The 14305-nt window shown below is 35.3% G+C and overlaps 1 protein-coding gene across 1 annotated transcript in view; it reads left to right on the top strand.

The window, feature by feature from the left end:
* Nucleotides 1-14305, top strand: part of PACRG (parkin coregulated) — a 255319-nt gene that overhangs the window by 47941 nt on the left and 193073 nt on the right. Inside the window, exon 2 of the mRNA XM_075708150.1 lies at nt 13734-13868. Coding sequence (XP_075564265.1) covers nt 13734-13868 — 135 coding nt within the window. The remainder of the gene's footprint in view (nt 1-13733; nt 13869-14305) is intronic.

Raw genomic sequence — 14305 nt, 5'->3', positions numbered from 1 at the left:
AAATCTCTGTATCTGTTGTGGGGATTCTTAGAGTGGAAAGAATGAAATGAGAATCATAGAAAAACTTAGGTCAATCTTCTGTGTTATTTCAAGTCTAGGTGGAATAAAAGATGTATGTAATAATGAAAAAATGATATCTAGCTGAATCTATAATCATAGAAACGTATAGGACAGGAAGGCTAGCAAGCTGCTGAAGTGACGTTTTAAGGTCTAATTATCTTATGTGGAAAGAAACTGAGGAAATTACAACTGAAACAGTTGGACAGTGTATGTCAGTGAATGGTGACGATGCTGAAAAGAATCTGAGTCTCAGACTTCTTTTCAAAATGGCAAAACAAGCCCAAAAAACCCTGTCAGTACTCTCTAGTCTAAAACTAATCAGCTTACTGAAAAGAGAGATTTGTAATATTTCAAGAAGTTTTTGATAACATGACAGAAATAATGGATCACAAAAAGAATACTAAGATTCAAAAAAAAAAAAAAAAAGAAAGGAAAAGGGCTTTGACATTCACTAAGAAAAGTTAATCTAGTTCTACTTCACCACATACCTGAGACATCATGTGTCCAAACAGTTAATATCAACTCCTGCCCAAATGGTCTTTTAAAAAATGAAGGTAGAACTCACAGTTCATTAACTTTAGATACTTCTGAAGAAAATTCAGCAATTTCATCAAAAGGAGGCTTCAGAAAAGGTCTCAAGACAAAGAGTGCTTAAATTGATTTAAAGCCATTTCTTAAGTCTCAGCACACGTAAATGGAGGAATTGTTAAAAAAAAGCATGGGACTTGATAAGGGAAAGATTTTAAACTTGTCACTGAAGAGTAACAAAAATAACATATGATTGCCAGACTAACAAGTAGGAAGATGATAACTTCATTTTAAGAAATTTTTTTGAAGTTAACAGAAGGGTTCCCCATATCTTCCAGACCTCAAAGAGACCACAAAATTCTCTCTGCCCTGAATATGGGACAAATTGATTTAGCTCCTAGTAACAATGCTACTATTAAAAGATGGATTAAAGATGCTACGTAATAGCTTCAGTATCAGAAATAGCTATATTCAATAAATAGAAATGGTAATAAGAGCCCACAGAGTAGAAAGTTCAAAGTTTTTGTTTAAATATTTCATATGTTCTAGTCAAGATTAATATATTTCCATGCAGACTTAGTAAACATCAATAACAGACAGTACATCTTCCAGCTGTGCTGAAATTATTAACAGCAACATAATCAAATTTTATCACCTTTTAGACATGAAAAATTATTTTTCAAAGAAAAAGGATGCAAACAAACAGTAAGTCTAGGTGGTTATGGAGATTGAAAAAAAAAGTTTGGAGAATATAGATGACTACAAAAAGTTTTTTATTAATCCTGCTTTTGCAAATATGAAAAGCATTTTGAATAACAAAATCTATGAAAGTAATAGCATTATGACCTATGAAAAACATGTCTGTCCCTCCACAGTCACAACCTAGCCGCTGTCAGTATCTGTGAAGACATATTTTGTGAGAGCTCCTTTTCACTTGCATCCTACTATTTTCAATTCTGATATGAGACAAAATTGACTCATTTTCACCAAGGAAAATTTTACCTCTCCTAGGGGGATTTTTACCTATATGCAAAGCAGACAAACAGAGCTTGTTAAAACCTTTTCAGCTGCATACAATTTGAATTAAACAACTATTCTTTTCCTACTAGGGTTCCTCTTGTGAGGGAATGATTTGAATTTAACATCAAAGCAAGCCATTGATCTGTTGTCCTTGCAAAAAGGACAGATATCTTAGCAGGTTAATACATACCTTCATGAGTAACATTAGCACTGAGAGAAAGGAAAAAAAACAGCCATACAATAGAATAGATATCGCATCATGTCCTAAATTCTAATTCTCAACAAACATTTGCTACTGTTTCGTCCCAATAATATCTTACACGATCATTTGTAATAGGTTTGAATCTGAAAGAACTAAGGCAATTACATAAGTAGAAAAAATATTCACATAGGTGAAACTTTACACCGGAAAACAGATCTTGACAAGCTGCATATATATGCCTAGGAGAAAGGAATAGAAGTGAAGGATTCATGTGTATAGGGTTTCTGCATTTGTTTCTAATGATAACAAAGAAATAAATAAATTGAAATACTAGACTGGCTTTCAGTTAGCTAGATAAAGAAAGAAGCATGAAGATAACTCGAGTATTATATGGAGATAAATTTTAACAGACAGAGGCAGAACCCCTCCTATGTAGAGAAAGTATGTATAGCTTTAAGAAAGCTGATTCTCCTAAGATTTTAAGATTCTCCTAAAAGCCTTAGAACAGCCCACTAAGTCAGCTGAGAACCCCGCTCATATACAAAAGTGCTTTTCACATATGCCATTTTTTGAAAGCTGGTTAAACTACAGGTAAATGTGGTGACACATCAGCTGTGCTAAGTCTGTTCTCTATATTGTCACTGGTAGTTCAATATTTGTATAAGGTGTACTTTGCAAAAGGCACAGATGGTCAAGTGGCAAACGGCTGACTGAGTACTTGTTGAAAGGCTCTTTGAGAGTGGCATCAGTTCATGTGACAGTGATTTCTACTGTTATTGAGAATAATATTCATAATAGTACAAGAAGCTGCTTTCATTCATATAAAAAATCAGAAAAATATTATCATGTCATATTAATTCTACTGTGAATATGTAACATACTGTTTGGGGGGAAATCTTAAAAATTCATCCTGTTATTGATAAATACTGTTTTTTTAAAGTTTATTACAAAAATGCAAGATTTCACAATTTATTGCTGCAGTCAGAGCAAACATGCATATAATGTACTCTCTCATCATGAGTTAAAGGCCTTCACTTCTGTGGCTTAAGATCTCGAAAAGTAAAGTATGAAACTGTCTTCTGAGTTTTGCTCATGAAGAAAGGTTGTCAATTTGCTTAATAAATACAGCCTACTGACACCTGCATGGAGAGTAAGCTGACACCTACAATCCACTTAATGGTCAAAGTTATAACAGAAATGTAGTGGTTTGAACTTGAACCTTAAAAAATTTGAAAAGGAAATAAAATACACTTTGCAGCAGTTGGATTTATTCATATTCTTGTATTGGTTGAAATAACATCTTTTATGTTTCCTTTAAAAATCATCAGTTTCGTAAAAGGTTTCCTATTTCTATGAATAGTGTTTGAAATATTATTATATCTGAATTTTGTGGTTATAGCACACCAGGAATTATTTCCTACAAGTGAGATTTGCTATCTGTTTAAGACAGACAAGGAAAAGTTCCTAAATAAGCAACAACTAAATATTTCAGCAGTAATTCTCAAACTGAACAACAGTGGGTAAACTTACTTTATCAAGTGAGGCAAAAGAAGTTGGCAATTAAAAATAGTTCATTTCCTTTATGTTTAGAAAGATGTGAAGTTGGGGGGGATAATTTTACATCTAGCTGTTAGTGTCATCTTGCTTTCAGATCCATCATTCTTTCAGTTTTGGGGGGTTTTGGAAGCAAGTCACACATGAAGTTGGAAAGAAAATGGAACTGCTTTGGCTTTTTAGATACAAACTTTTTGTTCTTTTTAATCTCGGGTTACCTTTGTTGTGTTTAATAAATAAGTACATGATAAAGTGAATAAAATATGTAGTAGCTTTTAAAGCAGTTTATTAATCTATTTCAGGGGCTTCCAATTTCACAACTTTTTTTAATAGATAATGGCTTCTCCCAGTGGTTCAGTATTCAGTTCTACCACTTAGTTCTTCAAACTTGATATGTAGTAGGTGGGCAAACATACACAGGACTGTAGGACATATGGGGTCTAGACATAAAATTGTACTGTTTATTCAAGATGGGGCAAATGAGGATAGGTAATGGGGGTAATGAGGAATCCACCATTCCTCTCCTTCCCTCTTTAGCTGTTGTTTTTAGTGTTCCTATTCCATCTCTTCAGACGCAATCAACTAATTTGCTATTGAAGATAGCCATAGGATGGGATTTTGTGCATTTTTTTAATTGTGGGAGGATGATGAGGGCTCTGTAGTAACTGCTCTGCTAGCTGAAGCCTCTAGCCATGGGAAGTTTCCAGGTGCATTCTAGAGAGCTGAAGCATGACTTTATGAAAGGTGATAGCTAACTCATCACAAGCCTATTTGACTTTTTGGATTTTTATAAGGTTGTTAAGTAATTCCAATCCACTTCTAAAATGGGAAATTAGTGCCAAAATGTTGTTTCATCAAAACCTGTGATTCACCTGGATTGTCTTAGGGCTAATAAACCAGTGATTCAAAAGCTGACTGACCCAATGGGGCCCTGTTCTCTTTTGTGAAAAAATGAGATATTTTTAGACACTGTTCCCAGTTACAGCAAAAAGAAATTTCTGTATTTTTAATTTTTCCATGATATGGAGATCAGTTTATTTGGACAGTTCTAATAGGAGTTAGAGTAGTGTTATTTCAATATATTCTGAAAGCTGCAGTCATAGGCTCCATATTGTCATGTCACCTATTATTCTCCCTATCTAATACTTTTCTTCACACACACAAAAAAAAAGTTTAAATAATTTGAAAGAATTTTTTATTATGCTTTTGGAATTAAGCTTTCCAATGGAACACATTAGACATACACAAGAGGACAGCATTTGAAAACATACTTACTAAAACACATAATGAGGCTTGTTTACCACCTCCTAGGTGTGGAATAACTTCCAGGGAAAAAAAAATTAACCTCCTATCATATTTGGTTCTATGGCAGCTTAAGTTACTTCAATTCTAGCTACCATGGGCATGCCATTCCCTCTCCTTCACTTTCAGCAACTGTGGTGGCATTCCAACCCTGTTGAACCATTTCAGTACATTCTCCAACAAAAAACTATTTTAACATAATAATGTGAATAGTTTCCTGGCAGATCAGAGCATTGAAATGGCTCAGTGCAGGATCAGGCAAACACCAAAATTAATGTAAGAGAAGAGGTAACATAGATCCAACTAGAAGGGAGGGCAGGGCTTTGGCAATTTAGAATAACAAGAAGGATGATCGCTATATTATGGCCTTGCTTTTATTCTCTTCCCTAGATATCCTCTGTCAGGGTCACAATAATAAGTTAGGATGTTAGGTGTATTCCAGTATGGATCTTCATACACGTGTGTGTGATGGAAGTGCAAAATAGGCTGAGAATAACTCTCCTAATATTTTACAGTTTTATCAACTGTTCTTTACTTTGAAATACATGCAGATATGCCATGATAATGTATAGGAGCATTATAAAGAACTAAAGATTACAGAAATCAGAAAAATTGTAATTGAATTATATATATAATTTAAAAAAAAAAAAAGCCACATTTCATTTTGTTTCCTAGCCAACAACATTCTTATAACTTGCAGTATGTAGAACTACAACAGGTTGATTTGTCATCCAAAAATACATATGTAGCCATAAAGTATGTTGTGGTTACTTCTACATCAGGGAGCAGTGCAGGCCAATAGGAGAGGAACACCAAAGGAAAAGAGCTGATGCTGAGGATATGATGTTTTACACATTTCAGGCATTTTCTTCATTCAGACTGACTGTTGTCTGAAAGGACTCCAGTTCATTCACTTAGAAACTGCTTCATGATATGGACTGTAATTGGGTGCCACTTCACAAGCACACTTGTGAGCCCAGCTGAAACATGAATGCAAATGTACTCACAGTGAATTTATATTTTTCTAAACATAGGCTGCAGATGGAAGAATGTCCACAATCAGGAAAAATTTAGGAGGCTCCCAGATTTAGTGGAACTGATGCACCGGAAAGCCTTGTGAAACTAATAAAGCAAGAAAAAAAAAAGACTGTATTCATATGTAGACTGGAAGAAGGAGAGAAATGTATTAGCAGTGGTCACTCTTCTCCCTTTGCATTAAAGGAAATTGCTTGGCAAGCATCAGGAGAGAAATATAAATGATATGAAATAGTTACACAGTACACAAGCAGAGAATAAGAGATGGAGGACCTTCTGAGAACAAAGTTCTGTAGAGCAGTTTGTAACATAGGCACATCTGGCTTACTGAAACAGCTTAACTTTTCTGCAATCAAAAATAACATTTCTGAGGTGATGAAACAGAGTAACTCTGTATGCAGCTTATGACTTACTTTCAGTAGTGTCTCAAGGCAATAATGAGATACAATATCTTTGTACAAAATCACGTCTGATTTTTCTTTCAAGTTCTGGTGCTTTAGAAGCATTTGTAATGTTTGCTGACCTTCTATCAGTAGTTTCATTTTGGGGTCTTAAAATTGATTTCTCTCATTTTGACTTTTGAAGCTATGAGATGGGCTTTGATCTGTTGTCCAGATTTGTGCAGTAGCCCCAGAAGCAGCTTTTAAGCATTAGATGTAGCACCATTTAAAGCATATCAAGAGTGGCACATGTGAAGAAAGATCTCCCTGTTTCTTTTTGGATATAAAAAGCTTTTGTCTGATACATGTTGATGGATTGTGTTCTTTTGATATTGAATGCTTGTGATATTGATATTAAATAAAAGGAATTAATGTGGAACTCAAGAGTACCTATTGGGACATCTTTCTGTGCCTCTCCTGTCATTTGAAGTTTCTCATTCAATTTTCGGTATGTCTGCATAGCAAAATCAAAACACGATTGTAGAATGTATTAAACACCTATGTCAGTTTAATCAAATTAGGATCAGTAAATGAAGACAGAGCAGTCCAGGCTTTGTTGCTTCTTGCCAGTCAGAGTAGACACTCTTGGGGATGCCCAGTGCAGATTCTGCTTGTAAACACTTGCTAAGATTTGTGTTTCCAAGTGTTTACTACTACCATTACTTATGTTTGTTAGAAAATCTGTGGATATGTCACCAAATACTATTATCATGCTATTGTTTTGTTGTGTTGGTAGTTAACTGCCAAAATCTTGATGTTTTCTTATACGTGATTGCTGGGCTCATCTTGATGATGGGCTTCTCTGTGTTACATTTATAGAAACATATGAGGTACCTATGTGCATAGTAACTCCAGAACCACAAACTGGGGCTTGTGGCTTTTGCACCTAGGCTTGCTCTCTGGGCATGAGTTGTAACTAGGCCTGATGTACCTTGCCTGGTCAGCCAAGTTAAGAGCTCTATCATACTATATGGATGAGGACCTTCTGGTTGATGGTTCTAGTAAAGCTCTGTATGTCAACGTGGCACTGCATAGCGCTTGGTGTGTTCTTTGGCCTTTATTCCTGCTAGCTTGAGTATTTCTTCACTGCATGGTGTAATTTATTTGACTTATTTAATATATCTTGTGTTTTACTTGAGGTTTATATTAGCATTTGGCAGCAGCTTCCGGCTCCAGTACAGGAGGAAATGAATGGTGATCTTTCCTGTGGGGAAATCAGTGGGTTGCCAGTTGGACTATGCTGCATTAGCCAAGTAGAGTGTTAGTTTAATACCAATACAAGAGGAGGATGAGACGAAGACCCTGTCAGTGGTTACACAAACACTTTCTTGATGCCATCACCTGTACATCTGCCCTGAGACAGTAGCATGCATTAGTAGACTGAATTCTGTGGACACAGTGCAATTTTATACAAATACATTTTTCAGTTTGAATACAAAGAAATAGGATTTATGAATTTATTTCTGAAAATTTCACTCTTCAAGATGATAATGTGGTATTCTATTTTCAAGGAAGACAGCATTTTTTAGGTAAGACAGTTGAATGGTGATACAACTTTTCATCCCTATAGCTTCAAAAATAAATTTAATGAAATATTTTTGTGAGGAAAAACCACAAAAAGATCTGGTTAAATTCCAGTCTTCCTGTAAGGAACTTGGCAGACAAAAAATGGAGTTTTTTCATTCTTCACAGTTGTCATCTAAATGCATTAAACTGGGTTAATCAAATAAAGATATGTCTTTAAACATTATATTTGATTACAATGTCACTAGTCTTTTTTTTTTTAATATATGAATCATTATATAACAACAGTAAAATCTCAGTCCATTCTACTTTTAGGAAGTAAAAACATTGGTCTCTTAATATCTTAATTCCTTATAGCTTAATATGTGATCACATCTTTTATTTTCCACACAGCCCTTGAACAATTACTGACTTCTGATTTGAATAAAACAACCTATGTCTGCATAGGCAGATGAGAAACTGTATATCCAATTAATTCTTGATGTTCGATATAAATTCAGCACCCCTCCTTGAAGAATCAGTCACCTAATTCTTCCTGTTCCACTCCATGCTTCTCCCCACCCACCTTGTGCCAGCTTGAGTGTTCACTCATCTTTGCAGTAAACCACCTTAAGGATCTAGTACTTCACAAATCAACCGAACAAAAAAAAAACCCAACCAACAACACCAAAAAACAACACAAAACAAAAACATCCCTTTGTTCCTGATCTGGTCCTCTGAATACCTACATGAAAGCTTCTGTCATTAATGGAGGGCAGTACATTGCAGTAGCATCCAGGCTTATAAAGACCACTTATCTCTGTGTCAGTGTCAATTTTTATCTGGCTTAAACTGCTTATGAAACTAGTGTTAGTTTTCACAAAAATCACCAGTTGTCTTATGCAGGTATGTGTTTGGGTCCCTGAGTATGCATACAGAGTGACACTCAGTTAGGAAATTTCAAAAAATCAGTCTTCAAATAATTAATCGCTGTTTAAATCTGGCTTCAGATAATTTTTCTTTGTCATTTTCCTAATGTGCCTTCACTGAAAAGTCTAAGAATGCAACCTGATACAGTGGTTTTAAATGCCCACAAGTCAATGAAAGAAATATGGTCTTTCTCCTTTTTTTTTTTTTTTCTTGCTTAATAGCTTGTATCTTTTATCTTGTCACATAGTTCAGTGGCATAGAATTGCATAAATTAGTTTTGCAATTATCAAACTCTTCAACTTCTCTTCAGCATTTAACAAACTTCAGAAGCTGTTTATTGCTTCATATACTTCGCCATCATGAATATTAGCCTTTAATTAAGTGGAACTCTAATCTTAATCTTTCTAGCTATGTTGCAAAGAAATATTTTTGTTAGGTTGAAGAAGATAGTATTTGTTACTCTTTTTCCAATAAATGGAATACTTTCAGAATGACCTTTTTAGGGAGTAATTATAACAATATAAAATATAAGACAAAATTCATTATCACAAGGAAAAGCATTGTGTGGTTTCTTTTTCTATATTTTACTTAGCAACATAAAATCACAGAGAAGCCTCAGCTGAGAGGGACCTCTGGAGATCATCTGGTCCAGCCTTCTGTTGAAAGCCGGGTCTTAGATTTGTTTTTTCAGGTCCCTACCAAGCCAAATCTTGAATATTTTCAGGGAGATTCCACCACTTCTCTGGGCAACCTGTTCCAGTGTTTAGTTTTTCTGGCAGTGAAGAACTCTTTCCTTGTATCCAGCCACAATTTCCCTTGAAGAAATTTGCACCTGTTGCCTCTTGTCCTGTGCATCCTTCTGAAAAGAATACCTCCACCTTCTCTATAACTATGTTAGGGATCAGAAAACTGTGACTAGATACTAACCTCTAGGAACTCTCTTTGTGACCAGCTGCCCATGAGCCAGTAAAAGCATGTTAGTCTTACCCTAAAAGTTCAAGCCATAACATTTCTGTAAGATTTTGAAAAGCATAGTTTATGTAAGCAACTTGGTAAATCAGATTATTTCAACTGTCACCAGGATCAGTAAGTATTATCCCTCTGATGTCAACATTTTTTCCCTGAAATTATGGACCAGAAACTATCACATTGCAGCTAGGAAAGTCCTAATGAGTTGTGCATGGAGAAATGCTAAATCTGCATGAGGAAAAAAAGCTATTAAGAATGGTAATTCAGCTGTTAGGAAAGGCTGTTCAACAGTTTTCTATTGTGAGAAACATATCTTCTGCATGAAAAGCAAAAAAGAGGTAAAGTTGACTTTTTTTCCTGGAGAATTTGACTGGCCTAAAGATTTTGAGACAGCTTCTCACTGTGGATACTCTCTTCCAGAATTTAATTGTTGCTCTTTTAATACTTTTTTATAGCAATTAATCTGAATTTGTGACTGGCATTCCTGCACTGTGGTAGTCTGCAAATAGAAAACCAAAAAAAGTCTGGTCTCAAAAAGAGGTCTGCATAAGAGAACAGTGTTCAAAATACCAAATATCATGGTAATGGTCTCCCTAGTAATAAAGATAGGAAGGAAAGAAAACTGTTTGCAAAAGGCAAACATTATTAGCTCAATGCAGCCACTCTAGCAAATGTCTCATAATCTACTTTTATCAGATGCAAACAAAAGGAACAAGTTGCCTCCATGTAATAAACTTAAAGCAGACCAACAGTACTCTTCAGTCATGCAAGGTACCATTTCCTCAATACAGGGACAGTTCCACTCTCTTCCTGATTGGTGATGTTTCTTTGTTCTAGGCAGATCTTAGGCTCATTCCTGTCTAGATCGTTTCATTGCTTTGGAGTCTGTTGCTCTTCCTGGTATTTAAAAAGGTCTCTATGCCTATTACAGACCAAACTGACAAGAGAAACATCTTTAAGAGAAAGGGGAAAACAACACCTCACTCTCTAGACTATTTTCAAGCTATTTCTTTAGCTATACACATAACTTTGCTAGTTATACAGTACAAAAATTATGAGATGTGTAAGATGGGTGAGAAACTCCACATTGAAATGGAGACAATAATGACATGTAATATTGAAATGAGAGATATGATAAAAGATGGGCGTTATTAATGGAACTTCTTAAGAAGTGGTTTTAGGGCTAACCTTATTTGATGTTTTCATTACTGACACTGACAAAAAAAAATAGGATTTTATAAGGAAATTTATAGTTGACATAACATTTGGAGTTGTTATTAAAACAGATTAAGATCATGGTGTCACACAGATGGAGATGGAAGCCCTTGAGAACTGATGTATTAGAAATGGAATTAAATATAATAGTACAAAGTACAAGATAATGCACTTAAAAACAGTTACAAGGAATTCTGTTATTAACACAGAGCTCATCAACTGGGAAAGACAGTTGCTGTGGCAGTTAATCAAAGGATGGATAACTATGAGATGCCAGTGTGATGTGGCCACAAGAGACTAAATGTAATGCTAGGAGATCTACCACACAGACTGTGTCATGTGAAAAAGGATATTGTACTCATTGTATTTCCCATTACTGATAATGTGGATTTAGTAAACCTAAATGGACTTCTCTTTCATTAGCTTTTCCAGTCACAGCATGAATGTCCAGAAACTTTTAGGATTCCCAATGCTGGCTTTTGGTACCAAGTTCTATAAATCCACTACTTGCTGCATGAATACATAACTACTTTTGTTTGTTCCAAACTTGTCACTTACTAGTTTTTTTTGATGCCCTGTACTTTTACTGAAGGAAACAGTGGAAAATCTGTCCTCATCCATGCTCTCATGAAGTCATGATTTTATAGATCTTTATTTTATTCCTCCTTAGTCATCATCTTCATGGTTTATTCTTTTCTTGTGAAAGCCATTCTGTACCCTCAGTCATTATCCTCCTCTGAACCTTTTCTAATTCTACCATATCTTTTTTTGAGGTGGCAGATCAGAGTAGGCATACTATTTAAGATGTGGTTTCGAGCCACTGAAGTAAGGATAATGTGCAATAGCCTTTCAACAGGCAAGGGACAAATAAACAGATTTGTAATCAATTTTTGAAAGACTTTGTATATATAATAGAGGAATATTAGAGGAATAATAGACGAATGGATTTTGATAACCAAGATCCTTTTATTCCTTCTAGTTTCTTTATTCATGAATAAAGAATAGAAAGAAGTCAAATTAACACAAAGATATTTTCTAGAAAATTTGTAAAACTGCACTAGAAAAAGGTTCATAGCAAATTTACTAACGTGAGTTGGGAAGAAGTAAATGTTTAGTTTCAGGTAAGATGCAGTTTGGGATTGCATGATGATAGTCTGCAAGAAATAATTAAGATTGTATCTCGTAATCAAGATAACATATTCTTTATCAATAATTTAAGTTAAGATTTAATAGAGGTGACTCCTAGTATTTTACAGAAAATAATGTTTTAAAGGACATGTGAAGGTCCTGTGTGTGAAAAATATACAAAAAGAGCATAGATGCTTTTCTAGTGGCCTCTAATGAACAGTGACTCATAGACTTGCCTGAAATGAAAAAAAAAAAAAAAAAAAAAATTAAAGACAAGTGAAAGTACTTATACTAGTGCCACAGAAAAAATTGTTCCTCTGCAGAACAATAACTGTAGATTTGTTTGCATTGGTTAGAAATGCTTTTCTTGGAGTATTACTCTCAACTGCTGCAGATGTGTTTACTAAGCAAAGTTACAGCTATGCATATCAAATCTATTTTCACTAGACATGGTGGTTTATCTGTGACAGAAATATGCAAAAATAGGTCATGGTTTAGTAGCCCTAGTTTAAGCAATTTGTAGTAAAGTACAGTGTAGGCATATCACTAGTGGACCCCTGTACTTCATTCAGTCAGTGGAAAATGATGTCAAAATAGTTTGGAGGGAAATGTGCCAAGTCAGATTTAGATTGGTAGTTAGCACAGTTAAATTACAGAATAGCACAAATGAAGCAAAGGATGTTACATGTTTGCATTCTGTTCACTGGAAAGCTGAATGTCTGTACTGCTAGGAACTAATGAAAGGGTCACTGAAGACATAGAGACAAATAGAACAATACAAAATACTAGGTATGATTTATGATCCTTGAAGCTCCCACCTTTTTTTGAAAATGACACTTTCTATGTTATAAAAGGTAGCAAGTCATAAAGGCATTTTTGAAATGAGATACGCGGAGAACTGAAGGAAGTTCTTATCCCACATGTATGACTATAAAAACAAAAAAAAAGGCAAGACTTTCTCAGGGAAGAATCAGTTGTCAAGGACATCTGAGATTAGTTTAGCTCTCTTAGGCTCTTTTAGCATTTGAGATTAGCTTCATTAATTAGCTTAAACAATAGATTTCGTATAAGTACTCGAAATTCTATTATCTTAGTGCCAATTGTTAGTTGCTCTTACTACTATGTTTGGCTGAGAAAGAAGCCCCAGTGCGAGCATTTTGGAATTGGACTGTCATTCAGACACCCAGGCTACACAATATACTGACCAGCAATAATTCAGATAAGGAACTAAGTGGAGCTGAATCAGATTTGTTCCTCCAAGGCAACACAGGCAGAGAGGAGAGGTCTAAGGGAAGTACTTCAGCCATCAATACTGAAGGGCTGGAAGTCATATGAAAGCCAGATCCGTAGCATTTGAGCAAGGGATAGGGTGAAGGAGACTAGGTAATGGCCAGAGAATGGCAATGGAAAGTGAGGAGAGTTATATTAGATGGGAACCAAGTCAAATGAGTCCTCTAAAGAAACAAATAGAAAGATATTTCTCAAGGATAAATGCTTTGTTTTCCAAGAACTTCTACTACATAACGTGAATATGTTCTTGGTGTTTCATTCTTGCTTAAAAACGCTGCAGTAATTGAGATAGCTACTTCAAAATATAATCAGTTTTTATGGGACAATCTGAAAGTAGTAACAAAAAAGGCAGTTAACAAAACCTGTAGATCATTGCCAAAGTGCACTTTGAAAGAAGTGAAGTATAGCATGTAAAGAAGAAAGCAAACTATAATTTGGAAGATGTTATTCTTTCTTATCTGCTTCTATTTTGAGCCATATAAATTAGGCTTTTTTCTAAAAATATATCACCACTGAACTATGTTTTTTTGTATTTTGTTTGGTTTTGGTTTTTTAAGGTAAGAGGGCCCCCACTTGCAGGAGCATTTAAAGAAAGACCAACAAAGCCCACAGCATTTCGCAAGTTTTATGAGCGAGGAGACTTCCCAATTGCCCTTGAGCATGATACTAAAGGAAACAAAATTGCCTGGAAGGTAAGTCATGGCAGAGCTGTGACAGCCAGTGGAGCTTATTGAAGTGACATCTCTCATTGTCAAACAAAGTTGGCTTATAAGTAAATAAACTGAAATAATTTCTTAGCAAATGAAAGACAGTGGGGAAGCTGTTAGAGAAAGGCCCCTGAGTCAGCTGTTTACCTTGGCTAACAATTAAATTATATGCTGCAAAAAGGAAGATGACAGAGTTGCTTTGCCTTAGAGAATCGTCTTCTGCCCAATTCATCTCTATTTTTATGAGGACCTGGCAATGCAGCCTGTTTCAGGCAGTCCATCAAATGATGGAAGTGGCTGGATACAGCGAGCAGGAACCATTTATCTCCCCCAGATTTCACCTTCCTCCAGGACACTTCCAAATAGAAGCTTTAATTACCTAAATGGATAGGTCAAGATTGCCTGCTCCCTGAAAATGCAGA

The sequence above is a fragment of the Pelecanus crispus genome, chromosome 3 (assembly GCF_030463565.1).
Source record: "Pelecanus crispus isolate bPelCri1 chromosome 3, bPelCri1.pri, whole genome shotgun sequence".
Taxonomy (NCBI): domain Eukaryota; kingdom Metazoa; phylum Chordata; class Aves; order Pelecaniformes; family Pelecanidae; genus Pelecanus; species Pelecanus crispus.
This window is presented reverse-complemented; position numbering and strand designations above follow the sequence as displayed.